This window comes from Perna viridis, chromosome 6 (assembly GCF_037379345.1).
Source record: "Perna viridis isolate PV_CMFRI_1.1 ecotype Kerala chromosome 6, ASM3737934v1, whole genome shotgun sequence".
Lineage (NCBI taxonomy): Eukaryota > Metazoa > Mollusca > Bivalvia > Mytilida > Mytilidae > Perna > Perna viridis.
Window position 1 is genome coordinate 42994032 of NC_142450.1, and position 20967 is coordinate 43014998.

Sequence of the window (20967 nt, forward strand, 5' to 3'; positions counted from 1 at the left end):
TATACATATTGTAGTAAGTCGGTTAATAATGTTAGCTAAGTTCCAAGAGGATTTTTTTTTTAGTTGTATTTCATGGCATCCAAAACACTATATTATTTTATTGATTTTTCTTTTAACTAACTAAAGTATTAAAATACCAATATTCAGGTTTAGGGTGTAATTGAAGATGGCTTCACAAATTTTGATCAATGTATTATTTTTTTTAATTAAACACTCTTATGAACAACAATATGTCAGAATTGATTTCAGTAAAGATGGACAGAAAATTGTAATAATACCTTAATGTCAAAAATTGTTTATCATTTCATGAAATTAAAAATCACACTATTCTAACAGGCATTAGATAAGACAGATAACCAGACCCCTGACATGTTGTGTCTGTGTGGAAGGATTTATAAGGATATGTTTGTAGAAAGTGATTATACTGACAGGGATGCTTTAGACAATGCTATCGTGTGGTAAGATTTTCATAACAGATTTAAAAAAAAAATAAGTTCAGTTTTATTACATGATGAGATTTTTTTATTACCTGGTCAGTTTTATTAACTTCATGTTTTTTGGGTTTTTTTTTTACTTTCACTAACCTTTCTTATCACAATTATATTCATAGTCTTCACAATAAACAAGTAAGCGAAAGCTATTTGCTGGAGAAAAATTACTGGTGGGCCTGTAAAAATTACACTTGTAGGCCAGTTATATCTATATTAAAAATATCGAAAATATGGTTAAGGTCTGTAGATCAAATGGTTTTACTTTCAATGTAATTGAACTGTTGTAGTTATAGGCATTTAAACAACCTTTAGAAGACAGATTTATTTAAGTTCTTCAAAATTTGTTTCTGAATCCTTATTAGAATGTAATGTATACTATTTTGTGGTGCTCATGTAATTATATAATAAAATACTGTTTAACTAAAAAACTAAACTAAACTGTTTAGGTACAGAAAAGGTTTTGAGAGGCAGCCTCATGAATATGCTGGTATCAATTTAGCAACATTGCTGGTAATATCAGGGAAGGAATTCTCTAATTGCCAGGAACTTCAAAGAATAGGTAAGTATTAAAAATATGAAGTACTGAGTGTTTAATTAAAGACCTGAATGTCATTAGAATCGTTGAAGTTTAAAACATTCAGTTTTACCATAGGCAGTAATCTTACCTCCCTTTCATCAACTTAATGTTCAAAACCGAAAGCAAGAAAATAATGTAAAAAATTGTGTATTCAAATATTTAGCTATTCAAAACTGGACCTTGTTCGAACTATGGTATTTCTATGATTTTCATCCCTTTGTCACAATCTGATTATAATTTTTTAGGTTTAATTCTAAATAATTTGATTGGTAAGAAAGGAAGTTTGCAGTCTTTAACAGATTACTGGGATGTGGCTACTTTCTTTGAGATTTCTGTACTGGCACAGGATTATGGGAAAGCTATTCAGGCTGCTGAGTGTATGTTTAGCCTAGAACCTCCCTATTGGTAAGCTTTTACTGTTGTTCACAAAGAATTTTGTTCTGTTTAATTCCATGATAATTTTTAAGGTAAATGTTAAGTTATTCAGAGGAATGTTATTTTCTTAAGTAATCATTTGCATGTTTACAAAATAGGAAAACAAATTTAATGAAACAAATAAGTTCTTAGAGTTATGGTTCATCATTGATATATTTTAAATGAATTGATGGTTTTTGTCCATTTGAAAAGGTCATCAATATCTTTTCTTTACCACACAATATGTAAACCCCTTACCAGTACTTATGATCATAATGGTCTTGTTTTAGGTATCTGAAATCCACAGTCGGCAATATATTGTTGATAAACAAATTCAGGAAGCACCAAAGTCAAACCAAAGAATATCAGGTAATGTGCTATTATGTTTCTGTCTTTGTCATAAGTTGCAGTAAGTATTAGTACTGTTTGTATGTGTGTACCAATAGACAGGCTTGTATATACTTACATGTGTCTTTCCCAGATAACTTTGTTAGCTGAAAACCCCCATCTTGAGAATGAAGTGGTATTTGGTATATGGGGTCAGCATGATTGACTGTACTGTATAAAAATTTAGTCCCATCAGTTATCAACCATTGGTGTGTGGGTAGTGGAGAGAGGTCAAGGTCATAAACATTATTTTCTGTCTATGATTAATTTTGTAGGGAGAAGTTCTTTCAATGATTAATGTTGTAGGGAGAAGTTCTTTCAATGGTTAATGTTATAGGGAGAAGTTCTATCAACGATTAATGTTAAAGGGAGAAGTTCTTTCAATGATTAATGCTATAGAGAGAGGTTCTTTCAATGATTAATGTTGTAAGAGTAATCCAGGGAACCAATATTCTAGTGGAAATCAAAAGTATGTAATCCAGAGACAAAGACCAGACATGGAAAACAGACAAACACAACAAAGAACATAAAATAACTAAGATAGTAAAGTAACAAAAGTGAATGAGCAACTCAGACTCCACTCAAAACTGGGAGTATCAACCCGGTGCATCGTTAGGGTAAGTGTCCTCTGCTTTTCTAGGGACAACTGCCGAGTTGCTCATTAAAAGTCAAGTCCAGAAAGACAAAAAGAGGAAAGGAAAACTATGAAATGCTGAACAAATCAGTTGTCATGGTGCAGATGGCACATCGCAGTGATCAACGAGTTCATGGTGACGACCGTAAAACTTCTGTAGTGATGACGTCAATATTGTAGCAACATAACCCTGTTCCAGAAGCTTAATTGTAAGAAGTCTAGGGTGGTACAAAACTCTGTGTATTTACGGCAAGCTCTGGCATAACATATGAGTTGTGATATGAAAACTTCATACACAGGTGCTGAAGGGATGTTGCCACGGATGAAAAAGATAGGTTCTTTCAATGATTAATGTTGTAGGAAGTGATTCTTTCAATGTTTAAGTTAAAGGAGAGGTCTACATTAAGATAATCAGTAGAACAACATGACTGCTGGTTTCTAGTTGACAAGCATTTAAACTTTTCATAACAATGACCTTGAATAAGTTTATTATTGACTTTGTTTAACTGTTTGGTATTCAGTTCACTTGTACTTGTAAAGGACTATTTTAAAATAATTATGCAACTTTGTATTTTGGTATTTTGAGTGTCAGTTGTCGCAGACTGAACAGGTATGCATGCATAATGCATTTTTAAATCACAAATATTAAAATGCATTTATGCTTTACTTATCGTATTAAAATAATTACAATATAGAATTAGTAAGAGCAATATTATGTATTGATTTCATGACTTTGTACTTAGTTAATTTTTTTGATTGACTTTATTGTGATATTTCAGTTGTTTTGTTTCTGGATGGATTTCTTTGTAGAAGCTACTAAGACCAAAGCAGTACTGTCCACATTCCCTGTGAGTTTTAGATTAAATAGTTTGATTATGATATGATGAATGAATTCCATTCACTTATGTGAAATAAAGAATCCCTGTTATTAAATTAAAAAGAATCAGAAAATGAAGTGTCAGGGACAATCTCTAATCCTAACACATACATTTGTTTTCAGTATTCAGGAATAATTTCTCCTAAGTTGTGTTATCTTAACTGAAAGTATGGCTGATTGCACTAAAGCCTTTGACTAAGTTTACTATGAAAATATTTTGTTTTAGGATGATAATTTTAGCATCACAATCAGGGTGGTAACAAAGTATCTTTTCCTATACTACATATCACACCTTCTGTACAGTACACACCACCTTCTTAAACTCTTGGTTTTTGTTTTCAACTATAGTTCTTTTCCAAGAGACTTTCATGTGAAGAATTCCACTTTGTTTTTATTTTTTTTATTATTTTATTTGTTTATTTTTATTTTTATATCTAATAAATTTTCTCAGTTGACATCAGAAAAAAAAATGTAAAAATGAGTACACATTTGATTCAAGAATGTCAGTCATTTAAAATTTAGTGATAAAATGTACCATTAATAATCAAACGAAAAAGTGTTCTTCATCATCTTCATGTTAAATCTTCATTTTAGTATTTATATACTAAGTAATTGGAAACCATTAACCCAAAGGGAAGTGTTTTCTTTTGCATTATCATCATGTGGATATGGTATTATTGTCTCACTTTTTTATCTATAACACAACAAAAAAAATATTCTAAAATCGTCATTTTCACCAAAATATACAGCCCAACTCTAAAATCTTATAGAATCAGTTCATCTTTTATCAGTTAAAGTTCATTGTACATAAAATACTTTTCATTAAAGCTGTTAGCATTGTTTCATGATGTCCTCTATCATTGTATGGTATAGAATCATTGTTTGTCATTCTTAAATTCTAATGCTCAGTAAGGGCCTATGATTGGAATAAAACTTCTTCATCATCATCATCTTCTACTTCTGTTCACAATTATTTTCTACCATTTAGGTGTTAGTTTTAGAACCATCAAAGAATTTTATGCCAAGCTATGTACAGATTAACTCTGATGGAGAAAACAAGGTCAGTGCCAGCTTCCATACTTTAGTAGTATAACTCCATTCTATACTTAGTAGTAAAAATTTGTGACACTTTTCCATTACTTGAAGGTGTTTTATTTTGAACACTTTCCCTATTCTTGTGATATGCATAGACTTGGTTTATAAAACATATCAAGTTTAGGTTTATCATCTACTTAAATGACAATGTCACATGAAATTCACCATAAGTTAAGTCCAAGTCTTTATTTTGAGATTTTTTAGTATTGAATTTGCCCCAGAAAATTTACAGTTGATAGCATGGTGTTTAGATAGTATTTTTGTTTTATCTAGGAAGTAAAATTATGGAATGTTTCCCAGCATACAGAATCAAAACAGCAATCAGAATGGACATTCCAGGCCACCAGTATTAAGGGTGTTAGGTAATGACTGTAAATCATTTCTTCCAGTTGATGTAGAATATATAATTGTTTCTTTATAGGCTGTATATATTACATAAAATAACTAGGTGAGGTTAGGACATTTTATAGAGAGCATGTCTTGTATTAGTTTTTCTGATGGATCCAATACAGAACAATAATAGTGAATCCTTAAAAAATGAAAAATTAAATTTTTCAGTAACATTTTAATGTCAGTATAATTTTGTTGTAAAAGAACAAAGGTTAAAAAATAATCATTTAGATCAAAACATTAAAGGAAATTTTATAAAAATAGATAAAAATAACAACCAGCACAAATTTGTTATTATTTCAGTAAATGATATGTACTTATATTGTAGAAATTACAGTACAGTATAATTAAATATGTTCAAACATTTGTCTTTTTATAGTTTATACAAGAGAGACTGCAGGGCAGTGTTTCTATATGTTCAGGAGAACTCTGATGACTTCCACATTTTCTTCTCATCTGAAACTCAGAGACAAAGGTCAATAATTTAACATCAATCATATGAATAAATAGTTATATTGATACAAATTGATGAGCTGGTATTCGTAAATACTTTATGCGATGGATTTTACATATACACTTTTAAAGAAAATGATAAAATATGTCTCAGATAAAGCTATCAAATTACTTGTATACTTGTGATGTTTCATTTCCACATGCTAAACAAAAAAGCCCATGAAAGGGCAGTACACATTTATCTGACTTCAAAACACCATATAAACAATTCAAAAGTATAGGCTGTATATGTCTCATTAGAAAATGTACTTTTGATCACATGTAGTTTCAATTTAGTCTTCAAATTAATCAGTTTTAACATGAAGATATAACAGAAAAATGTTTCTACATTGTGTAAAAAGTAATTTTTACTGACATCATTTTGGTAGATTTTATGATATGGTATCTGATATGATATCAGACCAGGCAGATTCCCAGATATTTAACAGTATGGAGGAAGAAGATACTTTAGATGTAGGTTGCTATCATAGAAACAGACACATCTCCATGCTACTGTTTGTTTACTATATAGAGTTCTACATTATAACATATTTTAAAGTCTTCATTTTAGTACATTATCTGCAACAAAAAGATAAAATTTTGAAATTTTTTAGAGTGACTTAAAAATGTGTTAGGTTTAGACAGGTGTTCTGTTTGCCAAGCTTTAAAATATTAAAATTGAACTAAAGAGACTTAAAATATTGTGTGGTTAAGGCAGGTTTTAGAATTCAGACTTGTTCACTATATTAGGTTTGTGATATTATCTCAGTCAATTTTATAGTAGATATTTTTCATAAAATGCTATAAAAAAAGTTAGTAAAATATTTAAATGCAATTTTGCTAAATAATTTGGAATCTATATCTGAAAAATATCACTATTGTTTTCAGCAGTGTGATGAATACATGTACTTTATGTTTCAGTATGAATATGACTATGATGATAAGAATAATAGAGTTGTATTAGGTAGAGGGACATATGGTGTAGTATATGCTGCAAGGGACAAGAAAACGCAAGTCAGAATAGCTGTTAAAGAAGTTCCTGAAAAACATTCTCAGTAAGTAAATATAGACCTGGAAAAAGATTTAGTTAGAGATAATGTCTGTTATACTTTTGTAGTTGGTTGTATGGCACTAAAAATATTTTCAATATGGTGAGGGGTAAAAAAATTCTCAGTAATTGGAAGTTTAATTGTTCATTGCTTGGCATTTGGTGAATGACTATCATTGGCAGTCATACCATATTGCTTATTTTTCATAATGCCCCCTATATTACATAGTATTATATTAATATTTAATGTCTTCTGAAAGATCAATTAAAGTTGAATTTCACTTAACATCTTTCTGTTTTGAGAAAAGACACAACAGGAAACTCTTTTGTAACTTATTTTAGAGGGTCATCACCCACCCTAATTAATTCATTGTACCCAAGTATATAGACTACTGTAGATATACCCAAGCATATAGACTACTACTATAGATATACCCAAGTATATAGACTACTGTAGATATACCCAAGTATATTGACTACTGTAGATATACCCAAGTATATAGACTACTACTATAGATATACCCAAGTATATAGACTACTGTAGATATACCCAAGTATATAGACTACTGTAGATATACCCAAGTATATAGACTACTACTATAGATATACCCAAGTATATAGACTACTGTAGATATACCCAAGTATATAGACTACTACTGTAGATATACCCAAGTATATAGACTACTGTAGATATACCCAAGTATATAGACTACTGTAGATATACCCAAGTATATAGACTACTACTATAGATATACCCAAGTATATAGACTACTGTAGATATACCCAAGTATATAGACTACTACTGTAGATATACCCAAGTATATAGACTACTGTAGATTCATTAATATTTGATTATTTCTAATTGTTTCCAGAGAAGTACAACCATTACATGAAGAAATACGGTTACAAAGTAAACTAACCCATAAAAACATTGTCCGATATCTAGGATCCTGTAGTGAAGATGGATACTTTAAAATATTCATGGAACAAGTACCAGGAGGTTTGCATTACATTTACATTTTCCCTAGATAATATATGTGTAAATGTTAATGTGAAAGCAAAATAAAACATAATATCACATATAGTGTAACAGTCTTCTTTTGTTCATTGGTTATTATGATCAAATGATGCAAGGGACATTCCACATACTTGAAGCCTTGTTTCTATTTTTTAAATATATTGTCGCTATGTTTCTATTTATATGTATATTGACACTATACTTCTAAATTTAGATCCTGATATAAACTTTCTGGTCCATAATTATTCTCAGCCAATCATGGCCGAAGCGCACAGGGGAATCAGACAAAAAGAAATTATATTTTCTACATATATAATATATAAATTAAGGACTTTCACTCAGTCAATACATTATATATATATTGACCTGTAAGATTATATTGATCTCAGACTTTGTCCTCGGTCAATATAATCTGAACAGGTCCATATATAATGTATTGACTTTGTTAACAGTCCATAATTGATAAATATTGAACTCTAAAATAAAAAGTACACAAAGTCAAACTGACAAAATAATTCAACTGACTATTTATGCTTTTAATGATGATTAAACGATTTCGTTTTTCATCTAATGAATGTTATAACCTTTATTAGATTCATACAAAATCGTTTCTGTTGGTATACATTTTATTTTTCAGGGAGTTTATCTCAACTGTTACACAGTAAATGGGGACCTCTGAAAGAAAATGAAACTACAATAGCCTATTATTCTAAACAGATATTAGAGGGACTTAAATATTTGGTTAGTTAATTATAATCAATACTGTTGCTTCAAAGGAACATACATATAAAGTTGTATAGAAAAACATATTGCATCCATTTTTTCCACTTATTTAAGAAGATCAAGGAAATGGTTTTATAAGCACACTCTCTCACCAAAGCGATATTTAAAGCTTTTCCTGAAATGATGTATTTATAAAAAAACATACCGTGTTATGGGTGAAAATCATCCAAAATGTTGATTGTTACTGTCTGTGGAAAATAAAGGTTTCAAATTAAACATTGTTTATTTATGTCAAAATTAGTGTCTTACCAATCAAAAATTTTTGCAGCATGAAAATAAGATTGTCCATCGAGACATAAAGGGAGATAATGTGCTTGTCAACACCTACAGTGGTGTGTTAAAGATCTCAGATTTTGGTACCTCAAAACGTCTTTCTGGTATCAATCCTTGTGCTGATACATTTGCAGGTATGTTAATAAAAAAAACGAATTGAGAGATTCTGGGCTATATTTGATACATTTCCTGTGTGTTTTATGTCTGTTGAGAACTAATGAGTTTGATATTTTTATTGTTATATATTTTTACTGCAACCTTAAATTTAATAGCAAAAAAATTAGAATGACTCATACGTTTGAAAATTTTTCCCATTTTTAAGCATGTGTGATACAGTGTATTACACACATTTTTTTCAGCTACATTGGACAGAATGCTTTCATATTTAATTTGTAAAAATCTTAAATATAATAAAATGTATGTTGCTTCTTAATTTTTGCCTGAATCCAACTTTTGTTTTTCTTATCTTGATGAAATTTTAAAGAAATTGCAGTATCTTTGAGATGACATGTTACCTCTGGTTATAAATTGTTTATATTTTTCATTTTTCACCAGGAACAATACAATACATGGCACCAGAAGTGATTGATAAAGGGGCCAGAGGATATGGTCCTTCGGTAAGTACATGTATTGAAAGGTGCATAATTTACTTTACGTTAGCAAAATTATACATGTATGTTTAGAGGGACAGAAGATGCCAGTCGTTCTCAATGCCTACTCTATTTGATTTCCAAATTATAAACTCTACTTGATCATAAGACCAGTAAGCTACTGCTATTATAAGGTGTTTGTTTGTTCCCTGCTGTAACTATTGAGAGAACAGATACTCAGTACTTAAATTTATCTTGAGATTTCAATAGTAAAATACTGTTTTTTTTTTAGTTTTTTATATTTTTCAATGAAAAAACATGACCACCATTGATATTCTGTTATACTCTAGGGTATTACAATTGTGCTTGAAATGTCAATAACTAAAGTAGGCATGGAAATTATATGTGACTCCATTCTTGGCCTTGAAGAGCTCTTGGAAAGTATTTTTTATCTCAAAATGGTGAGATGACTCATAGCATACCATACAAGAAATATAACAACATTTTTGGATAGGGATAGCTTACTATTACCCTCATAAATGTGTAGCAATTTGACAGTGTTTTACTCCTCAATAAACAAATAAGGAACTTAGCCTTAGCCTTATACTGTCAATTAAATGGAATTTAATCTCACCTCTCTATATTTTTTTTACTCATTGTTAATGATCGTATACAGGTATGTCTTAATGTTGTCCTTTTTTTAATAATGTACTAGTCTTTATTGTGATATCAACTTAAGACCATTTGAATTATGTAAAATAAGATATTTGTAGTTTTAATTGAAGGAAGATTTGAATGTTTGTACTTGCAGGCTGATATCTGGTCCTTAGGTTGTACTGTGATAGAAATGGCAACAGGCAAAATCCCATTTATAGAGGTACATATATTTATTGTGTTGAATTTGGAGGTGCATTTACTGTACAGTTGAAATAGCTTCACAGCAGTGATGTAGTATAATATTAATTTATGTTTACTTGATGGCTTATAAGATTCATGGTAAATACAATTATAAAAGTGAGTCAAAGTTTCTTAGTCATATCCAAAAAAATACAATGTATAAAGTAATCTAGTGTGAAAACTTGTCCTTAGCAAAACATGGATTGTGAGAACAAAGTCTTGAGTTCTTTGGTGTTAAAAGTAAACATTTTGGCCATTTTTATTTCAGCTGGAGAGTCCAGAGGCAGCTATGTTTAAAGTAGGATTTTATAAGATGCATCCAGAAATCCCTGACACTATGTCAGCTAATGCCAATGATTTTCTACTTAGGTAATACACACATTAATACACATGTAAGACACATAGTTTTAGGTAATACACACATTGATACACCTGTAAGACTCATAGTTTTAGGTAATACACACATTGATACATGTGTAAGACACATAGTTTTAGGTGATACACACATTGATACACATGTAAGGCACATAGTTTTACTGCTTCTTTATAATGATACAAGAAACATGTGTTTTTTTGTACAGTTTTGCTAATTGTTGATTTGTAGTATGAAGTGTCTTGTTATAAAAATTCCTACATTCTGGAGTCGATAGTTGATATAAGATACTTTTTTACCTTTATAAAGTTTGATCCAGTGAGTAATGTTGACACAATAAATAATGGGGTCGATTTTTTAAAGAAGCAATATTATAGCATTTTCAGTTTAATAAACATGGTTATGTAAAGGGAGTGGTCACATTTCATAAAGATGAGTATAGACTTTAGTAGAACTAAAGAAATAATTTGTATAATTTTATCTTCAGATGCTTTAAGCCAGATCCAGTGGAGAGAGGTACTGCTGCTGACTTACTTACACATCCTTTTATCATAGAGTAAGTTATATGCACGTTTGGAGAGAATTTGGTTGATTGGTTGTGATTGGTGTGTTCATGTCTTTGTCTATAACAAACCTGATGTTAATACAGTGTAGATTTCTGTTTCATCTATTGAACTTTGTTGTATCAAGTATGTGTACTTGTTAAAATAAATTAGAAGGCTAGAAGTAGAAACATTTTGTTAGAATGTATACTCAGTTAATGTAGTATTTTTATATCTCCCTTATAAAAGCAAGAAGTATATCATGTGCTGTCTGCCCATCTATTCCCAGTTTCTATCTGCAACTCCTCTGAAAAAATTGAATGGAATTCTATGAAACTTGAAAACATTCATCATCAAAAAATGCAAATGTGCCCCTGTTTTGCATTTCCATCAAAATTGACTCTTCAGCTTTCCTAAAGGAAAACATGGACTTTGCTTTTTTTTCCACCATTTACTTACAAAGACGCCCTTATCAAAAAACTAATTGAAATAAAGTAACTAAAATGTGTATAAATTTCTTTCAGAACTTTAAGTCCAAGAAAGAAGAAAAAGAGGGTAACTGACGTGGAGTATCTCAGGAGTATTTCAAGTGAGTATTCTGTGATTTTTATAACAAAACGTTATTTAATGAAACAAGATATAGTGTTCAACCATTTACAGCAATACTTCAAATTAACACTGTAAAACCAATATTTTTCATAATTTTAATTTTAATATTTTTCATAATATTTTTTAATTTTTTTTAATTATTTTAAGGTGTTCATTTTTTTTCAGCCTGTAATTGTAAATAATTTTAAATAAGATAGTTTCCATTTGTATCAAACTTAGATAGATTTAGTCTATTAATATTTAGAATTGTTGCATTGATTTGTTTACAGTGCCAGCTACAGATAAAAAGAAACATAAGCCAAAGTTAGAACTCCATGTCCCGAAGAAAAGGAGGTATTAAATGCTGTAGAAAATAAATAAAACCCTGATTTACTTGGATGAGTTGATAATAAACTATTGCCAGTTGATTTGAAACACTTTTATCTGACTAGAATTGCTCTTTTGTTTTATGTAATTAACAGCTTCATAATTTGCTCAAAATTTAATGTGATGTTTCTTGTTTTCTTTTTTTCCTTCAGTTTGATTCAGTAATATGATTAAACAATATGAACTTTTTTTTAAAAGGATCAGTTTTTCCATTGTGATATAAAATATCCTTTTTCAGAGATCTGAAGGGTGGGATACAAATGTCATGTAGTATGGAAAATTTAGATGACACAGATAATAACCCAGAATTCTTTGAGGATGAGAGGTAAGTTTGATGATTGATGTTCAAAGCTGTTTATGTGGTTTATTGAATTGGTTTGCTGTATAAATACCATCAATAAGGGGAAAAAATGGATATCATTTACAGAAAGGTATTTTCTGAAAAAAAAAACAAAAACAGAACACAAATACAATAACTACATGTAAATAACATTTCTTTGTGTGGTGAATGTATCTTGAACCAAAGAGGTTATTTGTGGTGTGAAATAATATGAATGGTATTTTATGATTTAAAACATGTATTTATTGTATAAATAATTCTACTGATGTGCTAGTTTTATTGTGTCAATATATTTGTCAAAAATATATTTAAGGTGGTATTATTTTCAGCACTGAATCCCCAACAAGGTACAAACTGCTTTTATTTATGCCACTAAGTTTTTATTTTTATTTATGTTTATTATGTAGAAGTGTCTGTTTGAATTTAGTTGCAGCTCATTTTTTTTGGTTTTCAGTCATTTTTTTTTTTTGGCTTATTTGTTTTCCAAGTCATTTTTAATGGCTGATTTGAAACATTTAGTAATTTTTTTTCTTAGAAGCAATATTTTTAGCACGAAGTCATTTCGATATTTGTGTTAGTGATGTATGCAGATTTCAGGCATGAATTGGTGTTGTGAGCTCCTACTGCTATTTGATTTATAATGCATATTACTACCCCATCACACACAATAGGCATTTGAAATCAACAATTCAAACCACAGATTTTGCAGACATAGATTTGATATCTACATTATAAACCTTAGAAAGAATTCACACATTATGTTTATCAATATTTAGCATTCCTGATAACAACTAAAAGAAAAGCAATCAACTTAAATCACATGCATTACTGTCTGGGGGTCAATTTAGCTTGGAATTTTTCTACAACCAACAAAAAGATGTTAAGTAGCACTCCGCATAAGAATCATGCAAAATGTGATTCATGGTTGGAAAGCCTACTTATTTTTTTTTTCATATTTTGTTGAAAATGTCATAATAGACAGAATGAACATGTGGCTTTTCACATAACTCTTGTTCGTAGGAGATAAAAATTATATAGAATGCACTGTAGAATTCAAAATTATGGGAGATAACTCTGTAATGACACTGAAATACAATAGAAACTGTTAGATTTTCAATGTGGATTATCTCCTAAGACCGGACAGATTTGAATGAATAATTGTACATTTCATCATAAAGACCTATAGAGCAACTTAATAACAAAAATAAAAATGTGTAGCCTATATTGGGGCGTACCACATATTACAGAGTGTGCATGATTCTTACAAAGACAGCTACTTAAGATTTATTAGGGTTTTCTTTTGCAGAGATAGATCATCACTTACAATTTATGAAATAGTTATCATCAATACAACTGATGTCATGTTACTTGTATCATTACAGGCCAAGGTTGATTTAAATTCTCCAACTTTAGTTTGTTTCATTTAATCCTTGTTAAATTCTTTCCGATCCAAAATGATTTAGCAATTAATCCAGGTTTCTGAATTGACAAGCTACTGGAAGCTATGACTGTATTAACATTGTTGATTTTTATGGTTTGCTGATAACATGACACCTGTTATTTTCTGCATTAAGTCCTGAACTGTCACCCTTGATATCACCATACTTTCTGATTCCTGTTCATGCTTATAAGAATGACAATATTGGTGTTGTGATGCATATCCTAAGTACCTCTTATATAAGCCAAAACCTAAACCATAATGTCTATAAAAGGGAAATGATTGATTTAGGATCAATATATAGTTATGAAAGAAAAAATTGAGCTATTGCTGTATGCGCTAGCATTATGATATATGCTTCTTTCTTTATATGCTAGGTCTGGTTACTCTTATTTCTATTGGACTGACGACATATTCTTTTTCAAATGTTATTTTGATTGCCACTTTTTTTCTTTTTGCTTGTATAATGACTTAATTTAGATATAAGAAGGAACTTTGATTTTCAATTCTGAAAACCTCTTTCGATCATAGGATATAGTGAGCAAGTTTTTGCGGTGTCCTTACGTCAAAGGAATAAATAAGATAAGTGGTTTAATTACCAATATGAAATTATTTCCTTTTTGTTGCCGTTAGAATCTCACAAGTTAATTTTCAGTAGTTCAGATATTTTTTTCTCATTATCAAAACAACCTGCTTATCCCCAATTGTTAATCAGATAATTAATTGTATTTTTAGTACCGAACCCAAATATCACCGCTCACGTAGTCTCCATTCTGGTTTGTTAAACATTACCGACGACGATTTGGACAGGTAGGTCTGTGTGAAACACCCCCTGAGCTTACAATGTCAAGGTTTGGTCAGCTAAGTATCCCTATACCTACTTTTACATGGAGCTCATGTTTGGTAGAGTGATACGTCTTGTCCCAATTTTTCATCCCAAGTTTACTAAAACTAAAATTATTTTCTGGTAAGTAGAAAGTAGTTTCTTGATATAAAAAAGTTAGTGTGGTTAATGGTCCATGTATTAGAAGTGTACTGGTAACTAACATTGGTTTAGTGGGTTAAGAGGATGAGAGAAGAAACAAAATACAAAATTTGCAGTATTTTCTTCTGTTGATTCTTTTGAATTTCATCATTTGACAACAAAAGATTAATTAAATTAAAATCAAATTTTCAATAAGTTTTATGATCTATATCGTTAATATGGACAGGACATTAATACCTAATCAAATCAGTATGTTCATTAATTGTCCATGATTTAATTTCTGGTGATGTCTGACCAAACCTACACATTCCAATATTATTTAAAGTTAGGGTTAGATTCAGTTATAATTATGATTTATTTATTCCTGAAGTAGAGAACCAGAGATGCAGATAGGCAATTTTTAACCCCAAGGTTTATTTCTTTATTTCATTTGCATATCATTAATATCTATATAAATATACCCTCTATATACAGTTACTCCCTTGCATATTTTTCATTCTTATATTAGCTTATGTAGTACTAGATCTTATAGCAGCATTTTACTACTAACTTCTGTATTATATCATAGGAATGCTATGCTTGTATTGGCACTGTATGATCAGTATGATCTATTAATGAAGCCATAATCTGTCTTACTTTCTAGCACAATATATCAACCTATTCATTTCCATTTAAAAACACCCTAGAAAATTTGTTATTTTCATTTTAAGATGACTACATGAACATTTTATCCCTTATATTTAAAAAAAGTACATATCTAATACAAGGTAGAAACATTAAACCTTGACAGCTAATTGTTCTAATATTTCTAAAATAATGAAAAAAAATTGATGAAGTTTGTGTATGTACTCTATCCTAAGTCTTCACTGGTTTGCTGTTGTATACATAGTGTTTGGTGCACTTTGCTGGCTATCTGCTATTGGTGCTATATGTTGCTATAGTAATTCAAACAGACACTGAAAAATCAGATTTATCTGAATAAATCTGGTTCACACATCACTGCTTTATCTTCTGCGCTTTTGCAAAATATTTACCGCTATATTTACATACAACATGTTGTCATGTTGGCAGTGTTTTTAATTGATACAGTTCATCAGAAAAATCAGAATATCCCCATTTTAGATAGCCTTGTCTTGAATGAGATGGGATGATGAGGATGTTATTGGTAAGGGATATCTGTGTCATCAAAATAGTTTGGCAACTAATTTTATGCAGTTATGTCTTGTTTTCATCTATATTTTTTCCGATTTTATGTTTCATTTGAAAAAAGAAACTTAATTTTGAAATAAAAAAAAAAAAGAAAATAAAAGATGAAAAACAAGAATATAAGGCACTTGTGCTACATAAATTTTTTCGTGATTCTTTCTTCTCAACTTTTTACATAAGTTTATACCATTTTTACCAGTAAAAAATAATTAATTTAATGTGGTTAAGTTCAGCTATTTGTAAAAGTCAGGTAGGTTGAGTTAATAAGTAATTAGTCAAAAGTAATCGGTGATTTAAGAAATATTTGACTGGGCAATTTAAACTTATATTTCCTTCCTTGCAAGGTCAAAAGATATCATAATTATACATCATTGTAATTATTGGAATCCATGACATTTCAGTTGTCTGTACCACTAACCTACTTGACTTTTTGGGAAAATACTTCACCCTGACATATACATTATTGTAATCATGTCAAGGTATGGTTAGGGTTTAGTATTTTTGCTTCTTAAATCAGCTTGGTTATGGACCTCCTGAAAATCAGCTTTTGTCTTCCAACAAATAGGTTTCTAACATCAGTTTCATCAGTAGAATGAATGAGAAATATGCGGATAACATAAACGGGGGAGATATTCAAATTCTATCAAATAATTTGATTACGGCAATAGTCAGACTAAAGGAACATTTGATATGTCCCTAAGATGTTTTGAACTGAGTTGTATGTAATGTTGATGGGTTGCCCAGCATGTTTATGTTTTATTCAGCTGGCTGCTATGTCTTTTTATGACAGAATTATATAAGGGCTGTGGATTTATAAGAGAACGTCCTGTTTTTTAGTTGATTTTCGGTGAGTGAGTTGATGGGTTAAAGAATCAGTTTACTTTTTAATCGTAAGCTTTCATGAGATAGGCTTTTGGAGTTAAAAATTTCATTTCCTAAATTTTGTTTTGATTATCATAGTTCAGATAATATATTCATCAATCTGGTTCACATTTTGTCAAAAACCAACAGTTATTGTGACCAACACTAAATTATAGTCCAAAATAAGAGAGAACTTTTGGAAAAAAAAAGTCCATAATGGTCCCTAATATTTAGGGTTTGACATTTTAGGCAGTGAGCTATATCAACACACTTAGTTGATATCTGACAGATATGGAGACTGCAGACTGTTTTACTGATGAATTTATTTTCAATATTATTTTACAGTACAATCACTCCTGAATGGGAGATAGCTGTATTTAATTTTCATTAATTCTTTAGTTTAGCACCCAATGATTTATCCTCTTGTAGGTATAGTTTTATACCATCTGCTCTTTAGTTTGTAATTCTCTGCTTCTTTTTATTTATTTTACCAATTTCATCAAATACCTTAGCCACAACTAAGACAAGAGGATCATAGTAAAAATGTGATGTTTTAATCATATGAACAGTTCAAGATTTTCTTTATTGCAGACATAGAGCAAATGTATAACAAAACTTCTAAACCTTTTGAACTACATGTACCTTTCAAAAAACAGATTTTTTCAATTGGTCCTCACTGCAGTAAATTGTGATGCTGTCGTTGAATTACTGGAAAACAATTAGTGAATTTGTTTTTAACTTTGTCAAACAAAACAGTTTAAAAAATTAGATTTCAAAATTAACAAGCTGAAGGGCACACTTTGATTACAGATAATTTATAAAACTATATTCTACAAGATATTAGATAGCATGGCTTTAACATGATTCCCTGCAACTTGGTTTGGCTCCTTTATATTCAGGAATCGTGATATGAGTTTTCGACGTCGTTCAGGGTCTGACAGCAGGTTTTTATATGCTGCACGGTAAGTGCCAATTCACTCACCCTTACTAATCTCTGCTTCAGCCAGATGCTTGCTTGGCTTTATAGTATATATATTGTATAACATGCAAGTTCTGTTGAGGTAAATAACCAATGGCAACAACATGACATTATGAGGGCAGTTTTTGTAAAGAATCATATCTTATAAATAGTATTTTATGTAGTATAAATAAAGTGATTTTAAATGCTTTGGTCTAATATCAATATCATCTCAGATTGGTCCTCAAATGTCTAATATCAGTATCATCTCAGAAGATTCATGTTTTATTAGTGATTTAGGAAACTGTGTAACTATATTACTGTTTGATGCTGATTTTAATTATTTGTTTTGTTTGTTAAAGTAACAAACCCAAACTAACTTTAATTTCTAATAAAATATTAATTCTTTTGTTGAAAAAAAAGCATTTAAATATCAAAAACCTGACTAGAAATTTAGTAGTGGAATATAATTCTGAATATTCATTTGTGTCTAGTATAGTAAAAAAATCTAAAAGTCAGCAATAAAAAAACTGGATGAGCAAAGATGATCCACATACACCATGTAGTAAACAATAAAATACAATTATAAATGAAAACTGAAGATAAGCAAAACAAGACAACACACAAAAACTACATTGCAATGTGAACTCCCACAAAAAAAAGATATACTTCATAATGGTAAGCTTGTCCTGCTGCACCAGTTGTACCTGTCAAAGTGTTAGTGGCTAAAATCTAGTGTCAAGTTTGGTGGATTGTCAATACATTAAGACATGAATATTATGGAAGATGTTTTGTCTCATGTTTGAGATAGAAACTTCATATTGATATTGTGCTTCTCAAATTATTAGAATCTGTTATTTTTTTTTTGTTGAGCTACAGGTTGCACATTAATTAATATCCATTTTTTGCAATCAAACTTCTTTTGCTTCAGAAAATGACATTACATATTGTTTAATTTCCACTCAGTAGAACATGACCTATTGAGTAGTTTTCTCCTGATGTGAGTTCTTCCATAACTTCTTGTTTACAAACATTTAGTTTGGTTATTCTCACCAGAACATTGCATCCAACTCTCCTTTCTTGGAAATCTTTGCTCCCTTCATGTTCTTGGAAAAAATATTCTTTTGAGCTGCACAATTGTAAGTGATATAATTTATTTTAAGAGTAATTTGTTCATAGGGGAACCAGCCTGTATTTGGTTGATCTCCAACAACAGTTGTATGACTGACAAAAATGATAATAGATTATGTAATTTAACTTTCTGTGTTAACTTAGTATTGCTGTTGCCATGGTAATTGATTGCATGATATGAGATTTGGGTACAATAATATTGCATATTATACTTATTATAAGTTATACTTAATATTTAGACATATCTTGTTTATATTTTGTTGAATTAACATGTTTAGAAACAAAATATATTTTAAGTTGGCATCTCTGTTCAGGAATAAATAAAAATGCTTTTTAAATTTTGTTATTTGCCATTCTGATTGTAATCCAGTTGATATCATTGAAGTGACTGACATTACTTTTTTGGTATACACACCAATAAGAATATCCTTTTCATTTGGAACCAAATTTCATTGTTTGGCCTACCCATTAAAATTGATACCCCACGAACAATAGTACTTTCACGGTACCACCTCTAAACGTATTGGATAACTGAAAATTGAAAGTGAACGAGGATGTCACCTGTATGTGATGTTCGTCAGATTCAGTCAGTATGATATTGAGTTTGGGTTTTATAGTCAGATTTTCACACAAGCTGCTGGCACATTTACTTAAAAAGGGTTTAATATCATTTAGGTTTAATATAGAAAACTTTTGATTTAATTTCACTCAGAAAATGCTTTTACAGGGATTTTTTTTGCTGAATATATGAGTGAATGAAAGAAACTAATAACTCCATGCTATTAAAATATACTGTTTTGCAAAGTTCACTGAAGGCACACTTAGCACAATTTCTATACAAGTCAATTGTTTCATAAATTTCAGTATGGTTTAAGTTTTGCATTGTAACTGTGCTCTGCCTTTGTGCCAGATATCCTAGCTTTAAGTGTCATGCTTTAAATACTGAAGTACAGCTCTACCTAAGTATCATGCAACAGCATATCTTTTCTGAAAATTTGTTTTACTGTGATCACAAAAGTTGGGTTTTTCAGATATTTGCAATTAAATTTGATTTGAATTCAGTTGTTAAAAGATACTGGAAGATTAAGAAAAACACTTGTATTTCATCTTATACTATAAATAGTGGAATATTATCTCAAAAGATACAACTCTGAAAGAGAAAATAACAATACAGGGATTATTTTAAAAGCCTAGTAAATACATCTAATATATCAAATACTGGGTAGGTGATTATCACCCCCACATGATATTTAGATTGAACTGTACTTTAAAAATTGAATCAATGGCATTTATAATGACAAAATAGGATGAGCATAGATTCAATTTTCCTCTTGTAATCTGGAGGAAAATACTTTGTTCATCTCAAAAGATTTGAAGACATCACAGTCACTGTTTTTGGTGCAATTTCTTACTAATTATCATTATATTGTTAGGATAAAAAACAATATGAAAAAAGTCCAAGAAAGTCTCCCTGGGTAAAGTTGTTTTAGCACTATAATTTTTATTGTTAGTTGTTGGAATGATGTATGTGAATGTCCTATCCTGACAAACCAATGTAATTATAGCTGTAAAATATCAGACAATGTCCTTCAAAACTGAAGATAAAACATATCCCTATAACAATATAAACACGCCACTAGTATTTTTTTCAGATATTTCAAAATACATCTTTTTCTTTTTGTTATTTCTTTTGTTAAGTCACAATACAAATTAAAATAATGTCACTGTCATTTTACCCCAAAATGATCATTAAAAATCATTTGAGAAAAACAGTTTATCTGTTAATGTCTGTATATAGAATTGCCTGCATATGTTGGTCCTATAGACATTATTGTTGTATGTTTGTTGTTTGCTGTTTCATTATGTCACTACAAAGCATTGCAGAAATCATTTTACCTTGGTTCTTGTCATTCATAGCTTTATTTACTACAACTGCTTTCTTCTGAAATTATTTTACAGAAATAAAACAATGATTGACAATTGTTGTAATAAATTTATTTATCTTTGTCTATTTTAGTGAATTACTTTCCCTAATACTACAGTTTTGTTGCAGTTTTTAAGTAACCACAAAAGAATTGTGGTTGTATAATGGTATTGCACTACTGTCGTCATCCCCCGTAGACTCTTCATACAATAACTTGAATATACTTGATTTTTATCCAATATTTCAACAAGGTTCCTGACCATATTTT

The 20967-nt window shown here is 30.0% G+C and overlaps 1 protein-coding gene across 18 annotated transcripts in view; it reads left to right on the forward strand.

Annotated features, from left to right (window-relative positions):
- The window catches only part of LOC148615067 (mitogen-activated protein kinase kinase kinase 15-like), a 65520-nt gene that overhangs the window by 29751 nt on the left and 14802 nt on the right, over positions 1–20967 (forward strand). For 5 of the 18 annotated variants that reach the window (XM_088589697.1, XM_088589699.1, XM_088589701.1 and 2 more), the window contains 23 exons: positions 337–458; positions 938–1050; positions 1314–1473; positions 1773–1851; positions 3283–3351; positions 4369–4440; positions 4749–4837; positions 5245–5340; positions 5747–5831; positions 6279–6412; positions 7278–7405; positions 8061–8164; positions 8475–8613; positions 9035–9096; positions 9881–9946; positions 10235–10335; positions 10827–10895; positions 11406–11470; positions 11760–11823; positions 12095–12181; positions 12526–12543; positions 14370–14444; positions 17586–17648. In XM_088589697.1, coding sequence (XP_088445823.1) covers positions 337–458; positions 938–1050; positions 1314–1473; positions 1773–1851; positions 3283–3351; positions 4369–4440; positions 4749–4837; positions 5245–5340; positions 5747–5831; positions 6279–6412; positions 7278–7405; positions 8061–8164; positions 8475–8613; positions 9035–9096; positions 9881–9946; positions 10235–10335; positions 10827–10895; positions 11406–11470; positions 11760–11823; positions 12095–12181; positions 12526–12543; positions 14370–14444; positions 17586–17648 — 2060 coding nt within the window. The remainder of the gene's footprint in view (positions 1–336; positions 459–937; positions 1051–1313; positions 1474–1772; positions 1852–3282; positions 3352–4368; positions 4441–4748; positions 4838–5244; positions 5341–5746; positions 5832–6278; positions 6413–7277; positions 7406–8060; positions 8165–8474; positions 8614–9034; positions 9097–9880; positions 9947–10234; positions 10336–10826; positions 10896–11405; positions 11471–11759; positions 11824–12094; positions 12182–12525; positions 12544–14369; positions 14445–17585; positions 17649–20967) is intronic. The other 13 variants (XM_088589704.1, XM_088589708.1, XM_088589709.1 and 10 more) reach the window with 7 other exon arrangements.